The 27,989-nt window shown below is 43.5% G+C and overlaps 1 protein-coding gene across 9 annotated transcripts in view; it reads left to right on the top strand.

The window, feature by feature from the left end:
• The window catches only part of NFIA (nuclear factor I A), a 708,739-nt gene extending 683,473 nt beyond the window's left edge, over positions 1–25,266 (top strand). For all 9 annotated transcript variants that reach the window (XM_044005161.1, XM_044005162.1, XM_044005160.1 and 6 more), the window contains one exon: positions 17,505–25,266. In XM_044005161.1, the coding sequence (XP_043861096.1) occupies positions 17,505–17,522 (18 nt within the window). In that variant the 3' untranslated portion in view covers positions 17,523–25,266. The remainder of the gene's footprint in view (positions 1–17,504) is intronic.
• Positions 25,267–27,989: the final 2,723 nt, after the last annotated feature.

Genomic DNA, 27,989 nt, shown 5'->3' with positions numbered 1-27,989 from the left:
CTTAATAAAAGCTTGTTGGTTTGACTTGACCACACCAGCTTCTAAGATTTAGAATTGGAAGGACCTGGGAGGTCATTTAATTTAGCCTCCTCCTTTTATAGGAGAGGAAGCTGAGATCTAGAGAGGAGAGGTGGCTTTTCTCAGGTCACACAAGTAGGGACTTGCAGAGCTAGGATCGGAACCCATGGCCTTTCTACTGCCCCATAATTCTGTTGGGTATCATCTGACTTCTTGCCCAGAACAGCAGATCCTGAGAGGCAAATTAAGGAACCGTCAGTGAGCTCTCTTTTATGCCCAAGTAATTTGTCAAAATATCTTTGCAAATGGTGCTATGGAATCTTAACATCTCTGTCTGGGTCTCTGTCTTCTCTCTCTGTCTCTCTCTGTCTCTCTCTCTCTCACACACACACACACACACACACACACACACACACACACACACACACACACACACACACACACACACACCACTTCTTTCTCCTCTCTGCAAGGGATTTTTCATTCACCTCTACAGGGAAAAAAAATTCAGGATGAAGCTAATTGTTTGTGGTAATGGATATTGCTTAGCTGTAAATTTAATCTACAAATTTAGAAGGGCATAAATCCGTACATAAAAAAAGCATTTGCTGTTTCAGCATAAAAAATACCATCATTTGAAACTGCAAACTCCCCTCGCCTATTCCTCACCCCTACCCCCTCCACCTCCCCTTGAGTTTGCTCAGCAAGTCATGTCTCAGGGAAGAAAAGTTGGGAAGAAATCAAATCCTCATACCTACTACGCACTCAGTAGATGGGGAAAGGAGTCCCCATCTACTGGCTTGGCCCTCTGGGTGATCCCCAGCCCTTGTTGTTGTTGTTGTTGTTGTTGTTTCAGAATAACCATATCACTGATCAGGTCTAGAGAGAGCCCTCCAGAATTAACCCCAAGTTGGGAGTTAATCATGGCATGACCACTGGTCTCTACTAGATTAATACCTGACATGACTAGATTACTGTATTTTTTTAGAGCACTCTCAAGTTATACAAATCTTTTTATATCTGTTATTCCCTTTCATTTTCCCAGTACCCCTGGAAGGGAGGGCAGACATCACAGGCTCATGGAATTTTAGAAATGGAAGCACAGAGCATTGGCTTTGCAGTTTGAAGACCTGGGTTCAAACCTTACCTTTGGCATTTACTACTGGTGTGACCTAGGACAAGTCACCTTACCTAACCAAGCCTCAGTTTCTTCATCTGTAAAATGAGGGGGTTAAGCTCAAAAATTTCTGAAATTGATGAAGCTAAACTTGTCTAGGGTCACACAGCTAGTCAGTGGCAGAGACAGGATTCGAACCCAGGTCTCTCTTGGCTTCAATTCTACTGTTCTTTCTGCTCTAGCACACTGCCCCTTCCGAAATAAGGCTGGGATAGCAGGGTGACTGGCCAGAGGCCAACTCCCTTTTGGAGTCAGTTTGGCATGCCTCAACTTCTCTTTCTGAAATAAGCAAAACAGTTAAAGGCTATTACACATTGCTTGAGGGAGTCTTTGGATTTGGGAAGAACTTTTCCATTTAGAGGAAGAAAAATAAATTAAAAGATCATGGGTAGATGGCTAAAACAGCATTTGCTGACCTGGAGTAAAAGGGTCTATTTTTTATGGGAAAGGCTATGGATTCCCTTGTAAATCTCCCAGAGTCTCCAGCAATCAGTGAATGAACAAGCATTTATTAAGTGTTATCATTTTAGGCATTGGGGATATAAAGAAAGGGGGGAGGGGGGCAGAATAGCCCTTGCCTTCAAGAGGCTCACATACTATCAGAGGAGACATGTGTATGTGTTGAATGTGTTATATGTGTGTTATTGTATATAATACATTCTATATATTTTAACATAATATGTTGTATGTGGTATAACATATAAACATATGTGTGTCTACATAGTATGATGTCTATAGCTGTTATATAACAGTTACAACATTTAATAGATACATATCCACATGTATGTATATCTTATATATCTTTTATGGTATATACATAATATAATACATACATCATATATTATATCTTATGTGATTATATAATACTATATGCATACATGTGTATAATTGTATTGTCTAACATATAATGTTATATTGTTATATAATCCACATGATAGATAGCAAAGTAATTTGGAAGTGAAGGCATATCAGGAAAGATCTCATGTAGGGTTTATTGAGCAATAAGCAAGTCATCTAAGAGGTCAGGGGGATGCTCTTGTAGGCGTGGTACAAACAGTACAGAGACACCTAGATGGGTGCCGTATAGGAAGAACAGAAAGAAGACCAGTTTGATTGGACCGTAGACTATGTGAAGGGAGAGCCAGGTTATGAAGGGCTTTAAATGCTAAACAGAGGCAATGGGGAGCCACTGTGGTTTATAGAGTAAGGGAGTGACATGATCAGACCTGTGCCTTTAGGAAATCCAATTTGGTGGCAGGTTGAAGGATGGATCTGAGTAGGGGGAGGTGGGGAGACAAATTAGGAGGTTTTTTTCAGTAGTTTGGATCAAAAATGATGAGGGTAGTGGCTGTGTGAGTGAAGAAAAGGGAACAGATATAATAAATGTGATGTTGGAAGCAGCTCAGTGGAGCCCCCTCCGAAGGTGACCACCGGGCTCTGTTGGCCAAGATCTTTTCTTTGGAATCTGTGGTGTTGAGAAGGGTCACTTTTTAATTTTCATAGACTTTTCTTTAGAGTTTAAAAGAATCCCAAGGGCTGTTAGGCCAACCCATACTCCAGAAAGAATCGTCCTTAGGACTCACCTGGCACGTGGTGAGGATGAACAATCGTTGCATCTGCATGCATGCATTGATCCCTGTGTGGGTGTGTGTACAAATATGTTGGGATGCTGTGTATAAGGCCTGGGATTACATGGAGCTACCAATAAAGCCATCTCTTGGAGGCTTCCTAAGAGGCTGCGGGAGGTAGAAATTGTCATTCCCATTTTATAAATGTGGAAACTCGAGCTCAGGACAGTCACAGTCAGGGGCAGGGGTCTTGCCTTCTTTCCACTCTATCACGACGCTGCTTGCGCTTTGGGACAGTTGTCATCATCGTTGGGAAGTTCTGTGCAGCTTATTCAGGAAAGAGTCTCCTCTTCTTTCCCATAACAGAGCGTCTGCTTTCTCTGGCCAGACATGGCAGTGGGAGGGAAGCTCCCGTCTGGGGGAGAGGAGGAGGTCTCATTACATGATGAGAGAGCGGAGCCTGGTCTGTTTAGGGTGAACCAGGTTTTATGGCTACAGACAAACAGACGTGTCAGGCTTCTCTGGGAGCTCAGGTTCAAAGTTGAATGAGACTATTAAAAAAAAAAAATCTGAAACGGGTCAGTCCAGCTTTTGTGCAAGAGATTTTTATATTCCTGAGGCCCTCTGTACTTTGCTGATCTTTTCAGGGGAAAAAAAAAAGAACCCCAAACTTTAAAGAAAAATGAAGCTAATTAAACAAACCCATCTCTTCCAAGACAATTGCTCTCCCCCCACCCCGCCCCCGTGCGAAATCTCTCCACCCCCTGTGCCTCCCCTTCGTCCTTATGGGAATGCCACCAAGGACTCTGCCTTGCCACCCTGCAACGTGTTGGAATCCTAAAAGACTCCACCTGACCTTGGCCTTAATCCCTCCCTCTGCCTCCCCCCTCCAACTCCCACCCCCTTCCAGCCCCCTCAGATCTCAGGCAACTTTCCTAGGGCAGACTGCCTTTAACGGTCAGCATCTATTTTTCATGAAAAAGCAGGAAATAAGCTGTCTTTCGTTAAAAAAAAAAAAAGATTTACAAAATGTAATCATTGTTGAAATATTCTCTTTGAACTTCCTGGTCCACAGGGGTCGAGGTCTCCCAGTGGCTCACTTCTTTAGAACACCCTTCCAGGGCCCTATGGACCATCAGGTACACTAGTGGCTGGGCTCTTTGAAGTCCTGAATGAATGAAAGGCCGACATAATAAAAGGGAGCCGTTGTTCAAGCATAAAATACTCTTTAAGCTGATAGAATAGCAGCGTTAACACATCCTAAGCTGCCTTTTTTTGGCCTCACATTTTCCTGTGCTTTGTATACAGTCGGGGTTGGTATTTTACCAGAAGCCTCTGATCTATGTAGTATGCCACTGGTGAACAAAAAGCCCAAATAGGATTGTTTCTGTCCCTTCTGGTTGCTTGACTACCCCCTCCCCAGGCCGGCCCCTTGCCCCCCTCCCCGTGGCTCTGTCCAGGACCACAGTCCAAATGCCTGGGAGAGTTTCTTTGTGCAGCATCAGGGCTTCCTCCTGATGTTAATATAGCGATTAAAGAGAGATTTCATTTCCTTAAGAACTTTTTGCCACTGGGAAAAACTCCAGTCTTTCTGGGTCTTCCTACTGCCTCCGCCCCCCAGTAGCTCCCCAAAGACTCTCAACTTTTAACCATATAAATAAACAAATTACCTTCCCAGGGAAAGCTCCTTCTTTGGGTCTTAAGTCCCCCTACCTAATTAATATGTCGCTGGGCTGCTTTTCAAGGATCCGACGCTGCTCTGTCTTTCGGGCCTTCCACTGAGACTGGTTTGGGTGGGTGAGGCACAGAGAGCTGTGGTGTGTCACAAACTGGTTGTGTCGGTGAAAAGGTTGGGCATCGAGTGCCCACTCTTCCATTCGCTACCCCAGGGAACTGGGGCAATGGGCTTTCACCTCCGCCGTCCATCACCTCCAAGGTTAGGAGCACAGATTTAGAGCCTGAAGAGACCCTAGACAATGTCCAGTCCAGCCGCCCCATTTTACAGATGAGGAAACTGAAACCGAGATAGGACCCAGGATCCCATGGCTAGTAAGCTTCTGAGGCAGCATTTGAACACAGGACCCAGGGGCAGCCTTCTCTCTCCAGGGACTGTGATCCTAATCTCAGATCTGTGAGCCTATGAGCAACTCTGAAAGGGCATTTTAAATTCCCTGGTCTTATAATATTCTCTGATCTGACTTAAGATTCTAGCTCTGTGATGTAATCGTGATAGCTGTAACATCTAAAAATTTAAGGTCTACAAAGCATTTTACATATATTTTATCATTTGATCCTCACAACAACCCTGGGAGGAAGGTACTCTTATTGTGCCCATGTTTGCAGGTGAGGAAAATGAGGTTGAGTGACTTTCCCAGAATGCCACTGCCAGGACCTGTGGTAGGATTTGAACCCAAGTCTTCCCAAGTCCAGATCCAGACCCTCATTCACTATGCTTTGGTGCCTGTTACTAACTACCTCTAAGACCCCTGAACAAAACACTTTCTTTCCCTGGACCTTTCTTTCCTACTTTGTAAGCTGAGGGTGTTGAAATAGATGGCCTCTCAGACCCCTTCCTCTGTAAATCAATCCCATGACCTAGAATCAGAGGACCAAGTTCAAATCCTACTTCTCCTTCATTAGCTGTGTGACCTTGAGTAAGTCAACCACCTTGGGATCCAGTTTCCTCTTCTGAAAGGGGAGGGATTTGATTAGATGACCCCTTAGCCCTAAGTATTTAAGGAGCTTACTTCCTTTTTTTTTTTTTAACTGAGGCAATTGGGGTTAAGTGACTTGCCCAGGGTCACACAGCTAGTAAGTGTTAAGTGTCTGAGGCCGGATTTGAACCCAGGTACTCCTGACTCTAGGGCCAGTGCTCTATCCACTGTGCCACCTAGCTGCCCCAGGAGCTTACTTCTTAATGAAAAAAGACTGGGTTTGGAACCACGGGACCTAGATTTGAATCCTGCCTCAGAGACTCCTGAAACTATGGGATTTATAGGCAGGTGTCTGGGCTGCAAGTAGACCCTGAGGGGATTGAATGAGACAACCTTGAAAGTTCCTTGGATGGCCAATAGTTGTGAGGCTTTTCGACACAGAAGAATTGTCCCTGGCAGAATAATGTTTCATGTGGACGTCACCAACAAGGCCAGCTGGACCACAGGCTGAAACACTCAGTCGTCCAACTACGAACAAGAGCAACTGTGAGTGAGTGTGTGCGTGTGTGCGTGTACGTGTGTATGCGCGTGTGTATCCATGTTCTGAAGATCCAGGAGGCACTCAGATAAAACTATTCCTTTTCCCCAACTTGAGGTTTCAGTGAAAACAGAGATCTTGGCTGAAATCACAGGGTTAGTCCCTGTGGGGCTGTGGTTTGGACTCCTCCACCAAGCTTGCAGCCGTCACTAGGTAGGCAGGCAGGCAGTCCATACGACAGACCAATCCACATTCCATGGACTGAGCTGGCCACATCTGGCCTCTGCCAAAAGGGGATCCAGCCGGAAGCTGCCGATGCTTCTCGGGGAGAGGTCGTCTCAGGATCCCCGGCCGGGTCTCTCCCACTGGGAGGGCTCTGTCACGTGGCAGACACCCACCGCCTTTTGTGCTCATCCTTATGCTCCATTTGGGGAAAACTGACACCAGCCTTCTGGTCTCTGGGGTAAACTTAAGAACGAGGCCCTGGCCAAAAAGTGCACCTGCCGAGGTCCAGCCAGTCACACTTTCCCCCAAAAATGTAGCTTTTGAATGAAGGATTTGCTGAAAAAGGCATTTCCACGTAGGGGTTGTGATTGTGGCCAGGTCATTGTTCTCCTCTCAAGCTGGCTAACTCCTTAGTTACCATATTGTATATTATCTTTTGCTGGTTCCCTTCAATGAATAAGACTTTGACAAGCAAAGCAACGACAAATGCTGGTGGCTAGAACCTCCCAGGTGGTACAGTGGATAGAGGGCTGGGCTTGGACTTAGGAAGACTCGGGTTCAAATCAAAACTTACTAGTTGTGTGACCCTGGGTGAGTCCCTTAGCTTATATCTGCCTCAGTTTTCCTATCTGTAAAATGTGGCTAATAATATTGCCCTCCCGATGAGCATTCCGAATAATAAAGCTAATAGTACTAATGATGTGGTGTTTATAACAGCATCTGCCTTTCAGGCTTGTTGGGAGGATCAAACGACTGAGTAAATAGAAAGCATGTGCCAGCCTCACAGCCTATAGAAATGTTATTCGTGCTGTTGTTGGCTGCTGTTGCTATCCCTGTGATGTCGGGGAGGCGAGGGTGATTGTGCCTCTTTTTACAGATGAGGAAACTGAGGCTCAAAGGTTAAAGGACTCGCTCAAGGTCAGATTGTAGGAGCCAGTGGCAGAGTGGAAAGCATTTGACTCGGAGGCCAACATCCTGAGTTTGCATGCTGGCCTTTTGGTGATCATATCCCTAGCACCAAGTACATCGTGGGTGCTGAATGAATGCTTGTTGATTGACTGGTCAAAGCATTTTGGTGAGGACTGGAACCCATGTCTCTTTCCACTGCCCCACACTGCCAGAGCACAGACATTTATTGAGCTCCTCGTGTATGCATGATGCACGATGCTACGGGGGACTCAAAGAGGGGACTCAGTCCCTGTTCCTATAATTATTCAAGAAGAGGAATGGAGGAGTATGAGGGAAGGGGAGCTAGATGTGGAATTCAAGGGCAGCTCTTCAGCTGTGTCAGGGGGCAGGTCCCTTTAGTTCCCTGGGCCCATTTCTCTTCTTTTCTAAGTTGGGGGGGGGGGGGCGCGGGGAACCTGAAGGCCCCTGACACCTACTGGCTTAGTGACCCTGGGCAAGTCACTGTACCTGCAATCTGTAATGCCTAAAACAGTTTTCTAAGTCTGTATGACTGTACTATGGCCTCTTGTGGAAGCGGGGTTTGGACGTGTCTGCGCAGCTTCACAGGGCAGAAGCAATGGGTAGAAACTGTAGGGAGACAGATTCCAGCTTGATGGTAAGAAGGGTGCCCCAGGCTCCCCCACCCCTGGAGGTATGAAGCTGGATTCTTTTGGGGGGGAGCTTGATGGCCTCTTCTGAGAGCCTTTCCCTCTGTGAATTGGGGGAAGCATTGAGCATCGGCTGTAGGAAGATGGCGGCACACTCTGGGGGTCATGCATGTCCCAGTGAGGCAGGGGGCCCACCCCTTCCAAACAGCAGGCAGGGGGCTCCTGGCTTGTATCCTGGCCTCTCCCTGGCTGGGCGAGGGGGGCCCAGCAGGCCTTAGCAGCACATGGGAAGAGCCACCTCCTTCCTCCATGTGTGAAAGTCCGTCCTTAAATAACCCACATTGCCTGAGCAGGAGCCAACTGTCACACCCAGTTCTGGATTCCACATTAACAACCTCCTTCCGCCTGCGTTAATCTTTGGCCTTGAGGCCTTTTGTTTAACTTTTTAATTTGAAAAACAGATAGGGCTGCCTCACCGCCCCCACTTTGCTTGAAGCTAAGAGGAGGAGGTATGGAGCCGACTTAGAATTCTTTGGTTGGTTGTGGGTGTCTTACCACACATTGTGTTCCCAGAGTTGGAGAGGAGGAAAAGAGACTTCGATTGGGGTGAGTGGACTCCCAGCCCGTCCTTTCTCACCAGGGGAGTAGGAGTGGAGGGGACCTTCGAGGCCCCTAATCTAATACTCCCATATTTTCATATGAGGAACCAGTGCCCAGAGAGGGACAGAGACTTTTTTGTGACCCCATTTGTGGTTTTCTTGGCAGAGATAACTGGAGTGGTTAGCCATCTCCTTCTGCAGCTCATTTTTCAGATCAGGAGGCAAAACCAAGGCAAACAGGGCTAAGTGACTTGCCTAGGGTCATTCAGCTCATAAATGTTTGAGGCTGGATTTGAACTCAGATCCTCCTGACTCTAGGACTGGCACTCTATCCCATTGTACCACCTAGCTGTCCCTATAAATGCCCACTATTGATCCATAGGCAGCTTGGAGGAGGAAGACCTGGGTCCAAGTTCCCTCTCCCATTGTTTCAGTACCCAAGGGTGTGGTTCATCTATTTAAATTCATTCCGGACAACTAGGGCTTCTCTTAGGATATTCTAACTTATCTTGGGCATCAATTCCCCTCTTAGCCATTTTTGTCCTGTCATTTCCAGGGAGATGACTAGAGGCAGTGTGATCTAGTGGGTAGCCATAAAACCTTGGAGGCTGGAAGACCCGAGTTCAAGTCCCGCCTCAGTCACAGATTGGCATTGTGACCCTGGACAAGTAGGAGGGAGGGGCGGATAAAATCATACCTGAACAGTAGGTGTGGACACAGCGCAGCCAAGAGGAAGACAGAAAAGACTTAATGAGTTAGGGCTTGCTTTGGATCCACATCCCAGCTCTGTCCCTGTTGACCTCTGCCAATCCTAGGCCCAGTCTCTTCATCTGTAAACTGGGGGATTGGACAAGGTAATTCTCTCTCAGCTCTAAATCTGAGATTCTATAATAAGATGTCCTCTAAGGTCCCTTGTCTGTCTGTCTGTCTGTCTGTCTGTCTTTCCCTCTCTCCCTCCCTCCCTCCCTCCCTCCCTCTCTCTCTCTCTCTCTCTCTCCCTCTCTCCCTCCCTCCCTCCCTCCCTCCCTCTCTCTCTCTCTCTCTCTCTCTCCCTCTCTCCCTCCCTCCCTCCCTCCCTCTCTCTCTCTCTCTCTCTCTCTCTCTCTCTCTCTCTCTCTCTCTCTCTCTCTCTCTCTCTCTTTCCCTCTCTCTCTCTCTCCCTCTCTCTCTCTCCCTCTCTCTTCCTCTCTCCCTCTCCCTTCCTCCTTCTACCTCTTCCTTTCTCTCTCTCCTCTCCCCATCCTATGAAATTCCAGACTACAGATTTTATATCTTATCCTAGAAGCAATAGTGAACCACTGAAGGTTTTTGAGTTAGAGGTGTGCTGTTCAGATATGTGTTTCAGGAAAGTCATTTACTCAGCGATTTAGAAGGTTGATTCCAGAGGGAAGATGCTGGAGGCCTGGGAGACTGATCATGAAACTATGACAGCTGTTCAGGTGGGGGTGCCGAGGGCCTGGATTGGGGACTGAAGTCAGAGGGCCCAGCTTGCAATCCCAGTTTTGTGACCTTGGGTAAATTGAGTTAGACTTAGTGGACTCTCGGGTCCCTTTCATTTCTGGAACTCGGAGCCTCCTCGTCTGCCCTGTCGCCATCCTCAGTGGCACCAAAGGCCCCAGTTGTTTTTTAAAAACAGTTTCCATTTTCTTGCTGTTTCTTGGAAGGAAGCAGAGAGACAGAGCCATCCTGGGCCGCACTCTTGCCACGACAGACTTCCTGTTTAGGATTCAGACGAGTTGATATTGTTTATGGTCCATAAATCCTGAGTACTTTGAAGCTTCCAGGAGAGCAGCAGGACTGATCACCAACTTTCATGGTGTTGTAAATTAAGGGCGGGAAAGTGTGATAATACTCCTCAGAGAACAGTAAAAAAAAAAAGAGCCCAGCAATGGTTAAATGGAATTTTATAAGCACGCTCCGTGTGCAACTGTTTTGCATTACATGAGTTGAATACCTCAGAGATGACACACATCTGCAGGCCCTTTATTAAATCCTTAGTCAGCACTTTTCGACCTGATGAGATTACTTCTTCATTTGACTGGAGAAAAAAGGGAAGCTAAGATCTTTTGCTGGGCTGCAGAATTCATTGGGATGTTTCACCTTGAGTGCCCGGGGAAAGGACAGGCGCCGGTGATGCTCCCTCTAGAAATGGGGGTGGGTGGCTGACAAATGGGGAGCCAATGCATCCCCGAGCCAGGATCTTTGGGGGACAGCAGATTTATCAAGTTCCAAAATGCCAACTGGAGAAAGGTTCCCCTGATGTCAGGATCTCCAGATAGCATCAGCCTGTATTATATCGTCATAGCTGGACTCTTTGGAGATAAAGAACAGACATGCCTTTGTAGTTAGTCTGTCCGAAGGCGGGAGGCTACATTTCAGGGACTCTCAAAGTAGAAAGAAATATAGAGAAAGGCAGAAACCATATTAACTTGGAAGTTATAGCACCATAAATGCCTCAAAGACGTGTGTTTTTTTTAAATCTGCCCTAAGTGACCTTAGCCATCATCAGCTCATATTTCGCCATTGGCCAGCCATATAACCTAGCAAAATTAACATTCTATAGCTGAAGTTATCGGTATTGCAAAAATGGAGGAGAAGAAGGCAAATACTTGAAAATCCTGACTGTTCCTAGAATGCACAGAGAGAGAGAAAATGGGCCTCTTCAGATACTTCTTGGAACATTTCTTTGTAAACGTGTGAACTGCATTTGGAGTTTGAGAGTCGGGTTTTGAGGCCTGGTTCTGACATTTTAGGAGTGGCCTTGGGCAAGTCACTTGATTTCTCTGGTCTTCAGTTTCTTCATCTGTAAAATGAAGGGACAGAATGGCTGCTGCTATCCTTCCAACTCCAGACCTAAGGTTCTGTGATTTGGGTCGGCATATCTAATGCAGGCACGTAGGTTTGGGTCCAGCTGAGAGAAGGTGGGCTCCAGAGGTAGAGACAGGTTCCAATGCTGAGTCTGCCCATTACTCCCCATGTGACTCTGAGCAAGTCTTTGCACCTCAGCGAGCATTAATGAACTGCCTACTACATACATTCCAGGTGCAGGTAGAGGCAAGACATAAACGATCCTGCCCCCAAGGCCTCAGTTGCTTCATTTGTAAAATGGTGGTGTTAGTCAGTCAACAAGCCTTTACTAAGCACCCACTGTATGCCAGGAACCATCCCAAGTGCCGGGATACAAAGAGAGACCAAAGCCAACTCCTGCTCCCAAGAAGTTCACAGTGTAAGAGGGGAGATAGCACAGAAACAGCTATGTGCAAACATGATTATATGTAGATAAATTGGAGCTAATTAGCTGAGAAGGCACCGTGACTTCAATTCAGTCCAATAAATATTTATTAGGCACCTACTGTGTGCCAATCTCTGTCTTAAGGTCTCTTTTCTCAGGCTCCAACCCTATAAACTCAAACCCAGGAGGAGTTTGTACTTAATGACCCTCTGAGGTTCCTTCTGGCCTTTTAAATACTGGAGGCTTTGTACTCCATGACCAGCTCTTGGCCTGGGATCCCATGAATCATAACCCACCGGAGGGTTTGGACACCAAGGTCCCTTCTAGCCCACAGCCCCCATGCTCTGAACTCTAATGCACAGCAAGCCATTTTCAAACTGATCTCGAGAAAGCCTGATGAACACGCACCCTCCCCAGCCTGGCTGTTTGCGGCCTCAGCAAATCAATGATCCCCTCCAAACGTCCTCCGAGATGTGCCCTCAGCCGAAAGCCCAGGTGTCACCTCAGATGGAGAGTGGGCTGCATCTGGGATGGGAGGGGTGCCCGTCTCGCAAGGGTTAATTAAGTTTTTCCATCGGTCATTAAGGGGCTGGTGCCGGAGTCCTACGCCCCCGCACCCCACGGTACCCCAGCTCCCTCATTGACATGTTGCTAGTCAGGGGACACAATAGCTCTCTGTGTCTGCCAGATCACTACTGGGATCGTCTTGAGGAAAGGAGCAGGAGGGAAAAAAAAGTTTTGAAAGCCCCACCGTGAGACAAAAGGCCGGGAACTGCAGTGCCGCATGGAAGCTGAGAAAACCCGGAGTCAGCAACTTCTATTGATTAAGAACTAACCTTTAGAGTAACTCGCAGAGTGTGTGGTTAGCATTTAAATTTAAACATGTCAGGAGTTGATTTGTGTTCCGGAATACCAACTCCAAAGGAGTAACATTCACGTCGCCTCTTTCCCCCCTAATTCCCTTAAGCAGCTCAAGAATTTCATGAAATGTCAATAGGGCAAAAAATAAGGGGGGGAAGGAGGGGAGGGGGTCCGGGCTGGGGAGAATGGGGGGGCGCGCACAGTCCTACACCTCGGAGCTCTCTTTCCCATGCAAATCTTCACACACACACCCCCCAAGACAAAAAAATGCGGGCCAGTGAAACACAATAATTAGCCCTTTGTCTAACTTTCCCGAGTGCCAGAGAAAGACGGGTTAATTAAATATACAACAGTGTTGGTTTTGGGAGTGGGGGTCCCCGCTTGCTGTGAAGGTCATAAATTAGGCAGAATCAATACCTCAATGTGTTTGCAGTGGGCCCTGCTACGTCAGAGCCACTGGAAGGTTGGTGGGAGGAGAGCCGAGGGTTTCTTGCTAATGATAGTCACGTCTGGGTCTGTCTGGTTGCCCCTAGCAACCAGACATGATGTAACACCACGATGAACTTGAACTTGGAGGACTTGAAAAGAGAACAATAGACCAGAGCAATCAATAAAGCCTATTTCAGTGAAGGATTACAGAGCTGCTCTGGGGTAACCTTGTCTGCAAGGCACATACTGAATAGTAAGATGTGTGAAGAAACTTTCTTTCTCTTTTTTTTTTTTTTTTTGGCTTTTTAAGAGGCCAGTCCCAGCTCGGCAGAGCTAAGCGATGCTTTGGAGACAGGCTGCCAGGAGGCTTGGGGTGGGGAAGGGCGCCCCCTGCCGGCCCCTTTGTGTCCCAGGAGGCGCTTCGGGAGCTTCCCAGCCACACTGGATGGGGGTCCTCCTGGTGGGCTCAGAAAAGGGGAAAAGGAGAATTTTAGCCTGGCTTTGGCCAGATCCAAAACTGAACTCCTTTCCATTACGAGGAAGCCGGAGAGGGTCTCCTTTTTACCCACTTAGACTGAGTCCACAGATATTGGATTTCCTTTCCCGACACAAGAGACTTGATTGTGTTTCTCAAAGCACGGTCAGAGAATAACATTTGAAAGTATACATGATGGGTACTTCGAAAACTCCTCTGGAAACCAAAAGTTGCTTGAGAAGCCAGGGAATCTTCCACCTTCACCCGTGTGGTTGTCATTTAGCCAGGTAGTCTTGGAAGCCAACCAAGCCTCACCCCACCGACCCAGCCCAGACTTAACCCTTTGGACTCCGACTCTGAGCATATTCTCCTCCCTTCTACTGGATTGGGACCGAAAGCATATGCAAGCATTTGCTATGGAGCCAAGAGGGCTGGGTGGGAGTCGGAGCCCTCCCTCGTTTATCATCTCAGTGTCCAAGGTCACTCCCTACGACTCTAAGGTTCAAAGTGTTTGAGTTTCCAACTATATTAGTGAAGGGAATTTCCATATTGGAACCCCCCTACATTGGGGAAACCACAAGTCTAGAGCAAAAGCCATCTATCTATATGTATCTGTACATATATGTGTATATGTACATTATATGTGGGCTATGTATGTATATGTACATACATTTTGCTAATAATACTAAAATGAATTGTGATCTGGCGTGTGTAGGTATGCCCTCTAATAATGCAACATGTAACCCATCCATACTTGCCCATCCTCCATAATTTTTGTCCATACCCTCCTGTAAATTCTCCCCTAAGGGTCTGCCCAAGTTACTAAGACTCTTCCTCAATTTTTCTTGACATGGCAAGTATGCCAACGGAACACATAGCCTACACAACAGTTATCCTTCACTCCGGATTAAAGAAATGAGTTATTACAGAGAAAGACAGAGACAGGGAGAGACACAGAGAGAAAAAGAGTTGTGTATCCATTATATTATCAGATGCTCTTAAATCTTATGTAATGTGAGGATAGCAATACCCAGTATTATCCCCAGTTGACAAATCAGGAAATGGAGTTTGCTAGTGGTTAACTGACTCACTCACGGTCACACAGTCAGTTCAGGGCAGAACCAAACTTGAGTTCCAGATCTCCATGGGGGTTTCATTGCTGTGTCTACAAGGCTATTCCAAATGATGGAAGAGGGCCTTTCTGAAAGGAGACATTGAAAGACTATGTCAGGTGTTTCAGCTTAAAATTTTCTAAACCAAAATAAAGGGGTGAGGGTGAAGAAAACACATCTCTTTTTGAACAAGTGCCTTATTCGTTGTATGTCTAAGTGGCTGGAGGTGCCAGGTAGGTAGATGTTAGCTGTGCCCACCTTATGTGGCTGAGAGAGAAAAAATGAAGTTGCCCACGTTTTGGGGAAAGGGAGGAAAGGACTCCACGGGAGATACGAGTTCAAGCAAAAGCTTAACCCGAGTCCCCAGACTTTAAACCTCTTCATTCTGTTCTAGTCCACAGGCATTTAGAGAATACTTAGTGTGCACCAGGTTCTGTACGAGGTGTGGGGGACCCAAAGACAGAGGAAGAACCATGCCTTTCCTCAAAGAATTTACATTTTCTGGGGGAAAACAAAGTGTACACAGATATTGAAAGGAAAAATTAACTAAACTAATTTCAAAATAATTTTATTGGAAGGGGAGAACACAGAAAACTATAGAAAGCAGCTTTCTGAGGGCTGAGCAATACACATATGTACATATATACATATATATATAATTATTATGCATATATATACGCACACATATATGACATGTGTATACACATGCATCACCTCAAGCTATCTGAATATGACTCTTTTCTACAGTGTTATTACAGGCTGGTAAAATGACATTTCTAAAAAAACCTTGCACCACCACACACACACCCCTGTTTCATTCCATCTCATAGCCTAAATGCATGGTGGTGCTTATGTGCATGAGAATTATGCATTAACCTCACCTGAAGAAAACATTTATGTTGACTTCCATTTTCTGGAATCAACAAAGTACCCTAGGATTGCAGGCCAGCTGGCATCTTTCTCTCCCTTACAATAGTGTACATTCTATGTAACAGAGGTTCCAAAATGTTTCCTTGGTTTGGGGATTGGAAGAACCACAGACAAAGGGGTGGGGAGATTATGAAGGTGCTGGAAAGAGAACAGTCTGCTCCAAACTGGGGGAGAGAGGGATGGAGGGAGGGAGGAAGGGTCAGCTCCATCATTTCAACCAGACTCAAAAGCTTAACCAAGCACATAGTATTTCCACTGTTTACCCATCTCAGTTCTCTCTGTAGTACTTATATAGCATAGAAGTCTGGACTCATCTGGTTATCATCGATATATCATTATTGAAGAATGTATAGACTCTTAGTAATGGAAGGAATCTTAGAGGCTATTAGAATAATCCTCTCATTGTAAAGAAGAGGAAATTGAAGCCCAGAGAGGTCAGTCAACTTGCCCCTGGTGTGGTCAGTAGGAGACTGGACTTGGAGTTAGGGAGACCTAGGTTCAAATTCTGCTTCAGGCACACACTAGTTTGTAATCCTAGGTAAGTCACTTAGCCACTCTGTGCCTCAGTTTCTTCATCTGTAAAATGAAAGTGTTGGACCCAGTAACCTCAGTTCTAAATCTATGATCCTATCTTCAGTAAGACCTGGGCTCCAATTTTTCTTCAGAAACTTCCATGCTATGTGACCGCAGGCAATCCACAACCAGAGACTCAGTTTCCTCATCTCTAAAATGAGGGTGGTAATAGCTATAGTACCTACTGTCCTGTTGTCAGGAGATTTCTATCAAATCATGCAGTTATTCATTTTGCAAGCTTTAGAGTCTCTCTACCAATGTCAGTTATTCTAACTGTTGTCCTAAGTGGTATAATGAGTTAGTGGTAAATTTAGAACTAGAGACCAATTCTCACTCAGTACTCTTTTTTTTAATTTTCTTTTTTAATTTTTCTTTTTCTTTTCCCTTCACTCAGTACTCTTGCTCTCACTGCCTCATGTAGCCATTTATGAACACTGAGAATATTCCTTCTTTCAATAATGACCATCTGTGGTTTCCTTCTTTCAGTACCCAATGGGAGTCAGTACTTAGCACAGTGCCTAGCATATAGTAAGTGCTTAATAAATGCTTATGGACTTAAGTACCTGTGCCCAAAGACTTGCCACATGCCACCTAACATAAATTGTAAGCCTGGCTAGCCACTTACTGCCAACTTTGGCCTTTTCCTTTTTCTTCTAAAGTGACAGGGTCTGTATGTTACTCAAAGGATGTCTGTGGTGACCCTTGGGATACCTTGTCAGCACTTAAGGATGGAAATCTAGGAGGCACCCAAGTCCCCCAAACCATATTTAAATTGCATTTCTGAAGGCAGTCCCAGTTTCAGAGTGCCCGTGGTCACCTCTTTCATGCACTGCTTTGGTTTACCTAGCGGGTGATATACTTTCTTCTTCTACTTAGGATATTTCCCCTCTACACTATCAGAACTTCAGAGTCAGAACAGGTCGTAGAAGCCATCTAGTTCAACCCTTGCTTTAAAAAACGAGTGCCAACAAATGGTTCGCCAATCGCTTGAAAACTGTTGTTAGTGGGAAAATTTAGTTTCACTACTTCCAGTTTATTCATTAAGAAATTCTTTCTTATAGAATGTAAGCTCCTTGAGATCAGGCACCATTTAATTGTTGTCTTTGTTTGCTCAGTGCCTTGAAGCACTTAAGTAGGTGCTTAATAAATAAATGTGTGTGGAATTGATTTATACCAAATTGAAATCTGTCTGCTCTTGTCTTCTACTCATTGGTCCTAAGTTTCCTCCCTCTTCCATGTGACCTCTTCCAGAGCCACCGTGTCTCTTCTGACATTGCTTCCAAATGCCTCGCCATTCTGGTGACAAGAGACGCAGCCCAGAATAGTAGAAAGAGCCTTAATTTTAAAACCAGAGGTCCTGGTTTTGAATCCCTGGCCTGCTACTTCCTCATGACCCCAGTGACTTTGGGCAAGTCACTTCACTTCTGGGCCTCAGTTTCCTCCTCTGTAAGACCTAGCTGGTCTCCAACATCCCCATTGCTTCCAACAGCCTTTCTCTTGAAACCATCACACCAATGCCATTTTGTAACTAGGCTTTTTTCTCCTTGTGTCTTCCAGTCCTGGTACCTGGGATAAAAGTCTCAACATCCCACCATCCACCAGACAGACCACCGGACCCCTTCTCAACTCTGTAACGCGGAAGCAGCAGCAGCAGCGCAGTGCAGTTTCTTCATTGTCCAGCGGAAGGGGAGACGAACAGATTCAGAAAAACCAGTACATGGAAAAATGGGGAGTGTTACGGTCCGACAGCCAAGGCCGTAACCTCTTTGGGATTAGAATTTTTTTTTTCAACCACCTTAGGGACTGTTGTAATTTTCTCACATGGTGCTTGAAATGATTTGGCTTTGTCGCATTGGAGTGTTTCGCTGGTAGTGTAAGTTGTAGGTGACACTGGGTGGAGGGGGAGGCCGGTCTGCTGTCATGTGCTGCCTTCCCTGCTGTACCCCACTTTCCATACGGAGCCCAGCTGTTTCACGGTCTTGACATCCATTGACCCCTACAGATGCGTACGCCTTTCTGAGCACTCGCGAGGCCCGCCGCAACTAAAACTTTCGTAGTCGCTGAAATCTGCAATATGTAACTTACAGGACAGACAATAGGGCATGTTCTTCTGTAACATATCGGGGAAAAAAATAAGCAGTGGGTTCCCTTTTGGGGGGTTTGATTTTTGTTCTACGGTCAGCAATTGAAATGCGTAACATGACCCATAAAGGATGGCGAGTCCACTCACGTTGCAGAGATATCCAGAAATGATAAACTACTACTATTGTCATCATTTGTTTTTAAAGTTTGAAATGCTGCACTTACATTAGAACATTGTGGGGTTTTTTTTCCAACAATTTTCAACAATTACACAAATTCACGTGGAAATGGGGAAGATGGTCTGTTTTGACAGAAACTGACAGGAATCAATCAAAACAATCGAATTTTGAATTGAGTTAAGTGCAATTTCATTGGATAGCTAAATATCTTTGTAAGATAGAGATTGTTGAAAATTCTATTTTTGTTTTCCAAGTCCTACCCCAGGACTCTAAATTATTGGGGTAAAAAAAACAGCCTTGCAAGAAAAAAAGGGGAGCTATTTTTGCTTTTTATGTTTTTTATTGTTAAACTTGTATCCCTTTAAAAACTGAAGGAAAATTTTAAAAAACACAAAAAAATACAAATCTAATGGTGCTTTTACCACAATATGTTAACTACATTAAATGCTAATTAATTATTTTCTTTTAACGAAGCACATAAAAATTAAGTCATGATATCTGTTAATTTTATAAGCTAAAAGTCACTTATAATGGATTATGCCAATTTTGAAAAAAAAAAATTGACCTGTATCTGGCCACCTAGGGTTTATCAGTTCTTGGCCACCTCAAGTCCCAGAGAGCATCCAGAGGTTTGAAACACCTTGGTGTCCTACGTTTTCCTGGACAGACTACAGAGAGAAATGACAAAGATGCTGGTGTCCATTCTGATCAAGGGCACTTGTTGGGGAGAAAAAAGGAAAAAATTCGTACCCCCAAATGTCCTGTATCTTATGTACAAAAGTAAAATGAGACAAAAAACAAAAAAATGCAGAAAAATGAGAACAAAATAGAGTGCAAGTGATTTTTTTTCTACCAGACAGCGAAGCACCCAATGCTTCCCCAGGCGACTTTCAGAAGGTTTCCTAGACTATACATATATATACGTTCTGATTGGCGCATCTGGCTAATCAGAGAAAATCTGTGCATGTTCTAGTGTTAGTAACTAATTTTTATATAGTTAATGTAGGATAAAGTAGAGTACATTAAGACACAATATTGTAACCCTATTCCAGGCACTTACTTGCCTTTAAACCTTGTTTGTTCAGCCCTTGAGAAGGGCTTCTACTACTGTCCTATACAATCAAGTATCTGAAATTCTTGGGAAGTCACTTTTGCTCATCTTTTCCCTGAAACAATGTTGGTTGTTTGTTTTATTTTTTTCCTCCTTGATTTGCACGAAACAAATGAAAAAAAAATTCCATATCAATGTGCCTTGCCCTGGATAGCGATTATTTCTGAAATTGTTGCACACGTTCCTCGAATCGAAAGGGTTTTTTCCCTGGTCAAGCATTTGGAGACACTTTTTTTGTAAATGTGACTTTGACGTCCGCCATCGTCAGTTTCCACTTCTAGAACCTAAGTAGCGTGTTAGTTGTTCCGCAGATAGGAGTAGTGTGTATTGTCTGGTGTGGTCAGTGGCAGTGCTATTCTGAGATCTGTAGATGCTAGAGAAAAAAAAATCAGTATTTTGGGATGTTGCTGCATTGGACATTTTATTTCGGAGTCTTCCTTTATTTTGTTTTGTTTTATTTCCCAGATATATGAAAATATGCAATACCTGCTTATATCACGTAGAAATGCTTAGTGGTGATCGAGTTTTCTTTTGATTTTTTTTTTTTAATTTGACCAAAGTCGGTGCTGCACTTGACGCAGTGTGTTTTCGGTGTTTGTCTTTGTCCTTTTTTTTGCGAATTTTGAATGCACGGAGGCAGGAAGGGCTCCCTTTAGAGTAGCAGTCAGACTGTGAAGCACTAAGCTGACCCTGCTTCAAGCAATTGTTTTTTCTTTTTACAACTATTCCTTTCACAAGCAAGCCTTAAAAAAATAGCGTTTAAAAAAAACACAAGAAAAAAAAAACAACCTTCCTTTTTCTTCAGATCCCCACACCCCATTTTTCTTAGCAGACCAGTTTGATCCACATTCAATAAATATAATAATGCCCATTTTTATATGCACGTTTTTAAACTTCCAAGTTTGGAGAAAGAAAAATAATTGTTTACTGGTTCTCTCTATTTAAGGAAAAAAAAATAAAACGTTTTGGACTTTGATACGTGTCTGGTAAGTGGTCGAGTAGTTGTTGGGCTCTGTTGTGTTGTGCGAGAGTCAGTGTGCAGTATCATTTCCTGTAGCCAGCATTCTTTGCCTTCCCCCAATAGCACTTAGCAGGGCATTACTTTGTGATGACATTATGTGCACTATGAAAAATAAATAAATAAATTTGCAGCTTACAGTGCTTCACAGTGAAGGGAAAAAAAAAAGAACAACAAAAAAGCCTAGAAAGACATTTTGTCAGAACCTTTGCTCTAAGCTGAGGTGTTACCAGTGAAATTGGTCTGTACATACGATGAAATTGCACCCCTTTTTTTTGAAGATGAAAAAAAATAAAAAGAATAAAAAAAAAAGACAAATCCACCGAAGCAATAGTTGGGGCAGGTCCAGTGATTTGGGGCGAGCTGTCTGAGAGCAAGAGAGCGAGAGAGACTCCACTGCTCCCCCTCAGAAGATAATGTAATTTGTATGTTGTATAGTTTTATGGATTTGTTTGACCCTATTTTATAATGCAGGACTTTTGTAATGTTGTTTAAATGAGGAAAAAAAAATCTGTCCAATTAGCCTAGTGGAATTTCTGATTGTTTGTTATAAAGGCAGCGTTCATAGAATTGCTTTTTCTCTTTATTTTTAAATTTTTTCCCATTGCTGTTGGGTGTCCCCCACCCCTCCTTTTTTTGGGAACTGGATTTAAGTTGAAAACTTACCTGTTTCCTTTTTTATGTATGTATTTAAATACAGTTATTTTTCTTCTCTTGATGATATAGCATATTCCTATGCTTCAGAAGTGTAGGCTACTGGAGACCCATTGTAAATGGATATTACAGGTATGCTGTTTTATTATTTTTTTTCTCTCGAAGATACTTTGTCATATTTGAGTTCGATGAAGCCGGAGTTAGGGAACTCTGAACCCATTTGCAGAAACAAGCAAACAAAATGTTTTCAAGACTTTGCAACATTAGGGAGGCAGACTAGGGTCATAACTGACAGGGGTGGTGGAGTCATCATGAAAACACATTCAATGACACTTTTTTGTTCACTGTATCATCATCCAGAAAACGACAGTTGGGTTGTGACCAGACAGAAAACAAGGGAGAGAGGAGACGGTATGATTCCCCAGAATCACAGCCAAGAATAGAGGCTGGAAGAGACTGTACAGTGTGCAGGGATTCAGAGCTGGCAGGATCCAGGGGACAGGGTTGAGTCCTTATTTGTGAAACACGCAGGATTTCTCTTCCATGCTCACCTGTCCATTCCCACTCTAAATCCAAGATTCTAGAACACTATGGCATTTAGGAAAAAAATTGTCCCACAACTAACTTTTCCTGTTTCTTGTCTTCCTCTGGGATCTAAACCAGAGACACAAACACTAAATTGCTCCAGCCTCTTTCATCCCAATCCCTCACACAATCTCTTGGTTTTCTTCCCCATGATTATCACTTGACACTGGCCCTTCTCCCTGTCCCTTATCCCCCACCACACCCCAGCTCCCAGCTCTTAGATGTATCCCCTGCTTGAATTAAGTAAGCATTTGCTTGTCTCCTACTGCATACCTCAACCATGCAGTTCATAATTGATTGATCAGCCCCAAGTAAGAGTTTTGGCAGACGTAGGATGCTTTCCTTGGTTTCTGGAAGGGAAGAAAGGGACCCCACCCACACCCCAAATAAAAAGTTCCTGGACTCAGTATTCAGTCAGCCCACAGGAATATGCAAAAGACAAACAAAATTTTTTTAAAAGCAAGTTTCTAAAAAATTCCTCCTTCGCTTTGTTTTGTTTGTGTCAGTGTATTTTGCAGCTTTGTAGTAACAGTGTTATGAAATATTTACTGTACAAATCTGGATTTGTGGCCTAAAATCGACAACATCAAGACCCAGTTGTTCCTTGCAATTTTGTTTTGAACCACAAGGGATGTCAGTGAATATTGTACTTTGCATTGTGTCTCTGGAAATATCTTTTTGGTTGTTGTGAGCGTTGGTGGTTTCTTTCGTTACTTCTCACCTTTTTTTTTCTTCTACTTTATTTGAGTTCTTTTGTTTTTTTGGTCGAAGGCCTCCATAGAACAAATTGCAAACACAGCTGGTAAAGTCGTGTGAGGAGAGCTTCAATGGCACCTAAAACAAAAACAAAACCCCCAACAAACAGTCCACTTGACTTAGGAGATCTGTTGGTGGATGGCTCAGGAAGCAGGGCTGTTATGAATGGCCGCTTCCCATGGCCCATTTTTGTCTTGAAGTCCAGTGCATGTACCTCCTGTTGGACAGTCCCGTGATTCTGCCTCCCTCCATCTGGTCCAAGGCTGTGCTCCCGTCTCATCGGCGTCTTGCATCCGTCCCCTTTTTTTCTTTTTGCCAGTTAAAAAAAAAAAAAAGAAAAATTAAAAGGCAGTGTGATGAGAACGTCTTTGATCTATAGCAGGTAACATTGAAGCTGTTCCGTGGCACTTAACTGTAGTGAAGACTTTGTCACCACTTCTGAGATCAATCTAACGTTTAATGCAAATCCATTACATGGTGCTATTACAGGCTGGCAAAATGATTTACGAAAAGAAAAAAAAAAAAACAAAAAAAAAAACAAAACAAAAACGTGACAACTTGGGCTCGTTTCAATCTGCTTTCCCACAATGTAAATGCATAGCAGTGATTATCTGCATGAGAACTATGCACTAACCTTACCCGAAGAAAACAAGTATATCCGCGTTGGTATCTCTTTCCCTTCCGTTGACTCCGGTCCTTGCCTTTTTGGTCATTGTTACGATGCCAGCTTTAGGACAGAATGAATTATAAGAAAAACCAGCATAATACCTGATATATTAAAAAAATGTAGTGCCTGTGAAATCTGTATTATATTGCTCTTCTGAAGTAAGATTGTTTTCTACACCGGTAGCCTTTGCTGTCTGTCAAGACCTTCTGGTATAGGTGATGTAAGATAACCATACAATATAAATGCATGCTATTCCATAATGCTTAGAGAGCTGTATGAATATTACTCCAAGTTATGTTAGTCTTTTTTTCTGACTTGGTTCTTGTCAGATAGGTTTAAAGATATTTCACTGAGAACGCAAATTCTGTCTCTTTTCTTGATTTTTGGGGTGTTTTCAGTATTTTTGGAGGTATACATTTACTTAAATTCAGTATTACTTGTGTGGTTTTTTTTTCTCTCTCTCTCTCTCTCTCTTCTTCCTAGAGGGCAAGCATGGGTATTGAGTTCAGAAATCAGTGCCTGGCAAGATTTTTGTCTCAAAAAACCATCATGTGACTCCTAAGAACTCTGTTTAGGAGGAGACACAGAAGCATTTCGATATAAGGGGAGACTTTTCTCTGACTCCTTAACTGATTATGCTAATGTGGGAAGTGATTTCCTAATGAACAGTGTTCAACCAGGTACCCATGCTTGACCCTTCTTCACACCAGACCTCTTCATATTAAAAAAAAAAAAACTTAAAAAAATTCATGTGGCTATTTAGTTTCATGCACAGTTGCAATATTTTCCTTCAAAAAAATTAAACTCTGTACAAACTCTGGGCCCTTTTCATGAGAGAAAAAAAAAATTTTGCTATTAACACGGGATTTTTTTTTTAATTATTCTTCCTGGTCTAAATCTCCAAGGGCTTGCTTCCCAAGTAAAGCAAGTTTTGGTTTTTGTTTTTCTTTTCCCATTTCCTAGCCAGCACCCACCTGCCTTTTATGCCTTTAGGAGGCTATGGAGTCCTATTGGGAAAGGATCTGGGAAATGGAGAGAAGAGAGAGTAGAAATTCCCATATTCCATTAGAAGCAGCAAGAGTAGGGGAAACATTATGACTTTGGTGGGATAAAGGGGAGAGAGCATCCCAGAGAAGACCCCAGGCTCCATGCCATTGAGTCATCACCAGATTCACATGTGTACTTACGACGCTATTTGATAAAGATGAAAACCTTTTAAGAATTAGTCTGTACCATAAGAGAATATAGTAGATGTGCTACCTCTAATCCAGCATCTTCACAAAGGAAAAGACTACATAAAATGGGAACTTTTGTACTTTCTACAGTGGCTTCAAGGACTAATGTGGCTTCTCCTGTTTCCCCTTGCCATTTATTTTGGAACTCAATTTTCAAAATGACAAAACGCTTTCCCTCTCCCTGGTTTGTTTGGTGTCTTTCAGATGTCTTTTATTACTATTACTATTACTATTGTTATTATTATTATATTATTATTATTATTGTGATGCTCAATAGTCTCTAAATTAGTAACTCTTTCTAAATGACTCAAAAGGAAGTGCAGAAGATGACTGGTAATATTTTGGGTGGAGGGGTATGGTGAGTGTGAGGACAGCAGAATGATGGCCCTTCTTGGTTCATTTTTCTTTGCCAATGATTGTCTTCCCACTCTGGGCAGCTATGGCTGCCACCATTTTGCTGGCTCACTAGGTTTATCAGCCTCTAGTGAGATTTTGTGGCGATGGAAAGAGCCCCCATCCCTGCCCAGTCCTGATCCCCTCCTTCATCTAAGAGTTGCCTGGAACTTTCTCCCAAATGCATTGATTTTTGTCCACTCAGACGCCATGTTGGTTTTTTTTTTTCAATTCAGAAGTGGGAGGGGCGTAGATGGAATCTTTTCTGATAGACACGTGCGAGATCAATTGGCAAACCTCACCTGCCACCCGTGTTAATACCATGGTTTTTCTTTTGTCTTTATGAGCTGGCCCCTTGTGCCTCTAGTATACTTGGATTGACTTTCATAGTTACCCTTTTAGTTTGGACTGTGTTCTGTGAAAATTTGTAATTGGTTGAGAATCACTGTGGGCGTCCATTGTTATTCAACTAAAATCTCCACAGGTTTTTCTGAGCTGGTGTGGATTAGTTTAACTCTTGTATTCAACCATTAGTGCTACCACCTTCTCACATTACAGTACAATTACTGGAAGCAAGTACTGCATTTCCTATGCAACAAAAAAAGGAAAATAAAAATGCTAATGCTAACTAGCCTGAGTCACCCCTTGTCTCCTTTACTTTTCACCTTCACTCATGGATGAAATGCTTACTGCAGACAAAAAAAAAAATGGGATGCACAAACCCTGCCCTCAAAGAACTTGTGGTCTTCTGGGGAATACAACATGGGCATGGGTGGAGGGACTCAAAGATGGACTCTTATCAGGACCAAGCATAGGTACACACAAAGCTCAGTGGGGAGGGGGGGGCAGAGGAATGTGTAAAGGGTAGATACATAACTAGGGTGGGACACCCAGGACTTTACTGGGCAGAATTTACAGAGCTTGTGATCCCTCATCAGCCAGAAATAATAGAGTAGTGCATAGTAGGGAAGATTAATTCATTAAAATAGTAAGTTGCTGGATCCCAAAGATAGAGGATCTCTTGTCCTACCTGGCACAGATCATCCACTGGCTTCCCCAGTAAGATATGAAATGCAAGTATTCCTATCTTCCCTGCTTTATAGACATGGAAGGAGGAGCTCTGAGAGGTAGATGACCTGACCAAAGTCATATGGGTCCAAGTAGTTGGAGCCAGGACTCAAGAATAAGCCCTACTGATCCCTTAGTCCACTCTTCTTTTCACAAATTTAGACTACGCCGTGCCCATTGCATTTTTTGTGATTTTTGTGGCTTGTGAGCCTTCACAGGATCATAGATTTGGTGCTGGGAGGCCAATGAAAGCCCATATGGTCCAAATTCTTGATTTTAGAGATGAGGAGCTAGAGACCCAAGAGACGAAGTGATTTACCCAAGGTCATGCAGATAACAAGTATCAGATCCTGAATTCAAGCCAAGATCCAATGACCTCAAAGAGAACACATGATGTTTCTCACTCTCTCAACTGCAGGCAAGAATTGATTCACTCTTCCTCCCTAAGAGCTACTTCTTTCTTTCTTTGTTTATTTAATTTTTGTGTGTGTGAGGCAATTGGGGTTAAGTGACTTGCCCAGGGTCACAAAGCTAGTAAGTATCAAATGTCTGAGGCCGGATTTGAACTCAGGTCCTCCTGAATCTAGGGCCTGTGCTCTATCCACTGTGCCACCTAGCTGCCCCTTAAGAGCTACTTCTTAATGGAGTGCACTGCTCTGAGAATTGCCAAATCTGAGAGTTGAAAGAGACCTCAAAGACTATGTAGGCCAATCCATACATGAACAAGAATCTCAATAGCAAGCACGAATCCCCAAATAATCATGCTGCTTTGGCTGAAAGACTTCCAGAGAGGGTAGCTCATTATATTTGGGCACATCTTTCATTGTTGATGAGCTGTTTCCATGTAATAGCCCTTTGAATACTTGAACACAGCTATCTTGTCCCAAAGTCTTTTCTCCAAGCCCCAGTTTCTTCAGCCTAGCCTGAAATGGCATGATCTACAAACTTTCACTCTCCTGCTTGCCCTCCTTTGATGTCCCTGTAGCTTTTATCTGTCAGTTAAAAAGCATTTATTAGGTGCTTACTATGTACCAGGAAAATGGCTGAATAACAAAAATCTAGGAAGATTCTAGCCCCCTTGAAAGCAATAAGGAAGTTTGTAAGAGGACATGCTGAGTTAGAAATGTCTATAGGACATCCATTTGGAGGTTTCAAAAAGGCAATTAGTAACAGGTCTTTAGCTCAGGAGAGATGCTTAGGCCACAGATATAGATCTGGGAATCATCTGTAGAGACATGAGATCACCAAGTGAGAAAACATAGAAGGAGAAGAGAAGAGGGCCCAAGACAGCTTTTAGACCTAGCTATGGTCAGATGGACACAGAGCCATCAGACAGGTAGGAGGAAAACCAGGACAGAGCAAAGCCACCAAATGCCCTTTCTTAAAGGGCTGCAAGGTGGAGCACAAACCAAGTAGAGGACAGTTGGACTCCCACATTATCCTTCTCTTAAGGCAACCCAACATCACAGAAGCTTTATTGGCTCTCATGTCACACTAAAAGGTTGAACTTGCAACCTAGGAATTCCTCCTTTATCCTAATCCTTATTTTTGGCAGGGCAATGAGGGTTAAGTGACTTGCACAGCTACTAAGTGTCAAGTGTCTGAGGCAAGATTTGAACTCAGGTACTCCTGAATCTAGTGCTTTACCCTCTGAGCCACCTAGCTGCCCCCTCCTTTATCTTTTTCAAATGAACTTCTAGCCATACCTCCCCCTATTGAACTCATGAACTTAATTTTTTTAACCTAAATCTCACACCTTACATTCATCTCTATTGTTTTTTATTCATTAGATACAGTTCAATATTCTAGCCCATTGAGATCTCTCTGGATCCTTAACTCTGCCATCTCTTCAAGCTTTGTATAATTTAGAAATCTAATGAATATCTTTATCCAAGTCATGAGACCTGGGTGCAACTCCAAAACTTTCCATTTGCAAGCTGGGTAACCTTGGGAAAATCACAATTTCCCTGGTCTCAGTTTCATCATCTCTAAAATAAAAGTAATCCAACTTGCACTGCCTACTTCACATCGTTATTATGAGTCAAGAATATAAATATATAGATAGATGAATAAATAAATGAGTAGACAGATAAACAAACAGATGAATTGATGAATAAACAAAAAATAAATAGATGAATAAATAAGTAAATGAATGAATAGATAGATAAATGGATGGATAAGTGAATGAATTAATGAATGACCGACCAAATAAACAAACAAATAAGTAGATGAATAAATAAATAGATAAACAAATAAATTAATGAATTAATGGATAGATAAATAAGGGCAGCCCA

The sequence above is a fragment of the Dromiciops gliroides genome, chromosome 4 (genome assembly GCF_019393635.1).
Source record: "Dromiciops gliroides isolate mDroGli1 chromosome 4, mDroGli1.pri, whole genome shotgun sequence".
Taxonomy (NCBI): domain Eukaryota; kingdom Metazoa; phylum Chordata; class Mammalia; order Microbiotheria; family Microbiotheriidae; genus Dromiciops; species Dromiciops gliroides.
Note: the sequence above shows the minus strand (reverse complement) of the source record. Positions and strands in the feature narration are given on the sequence as shown.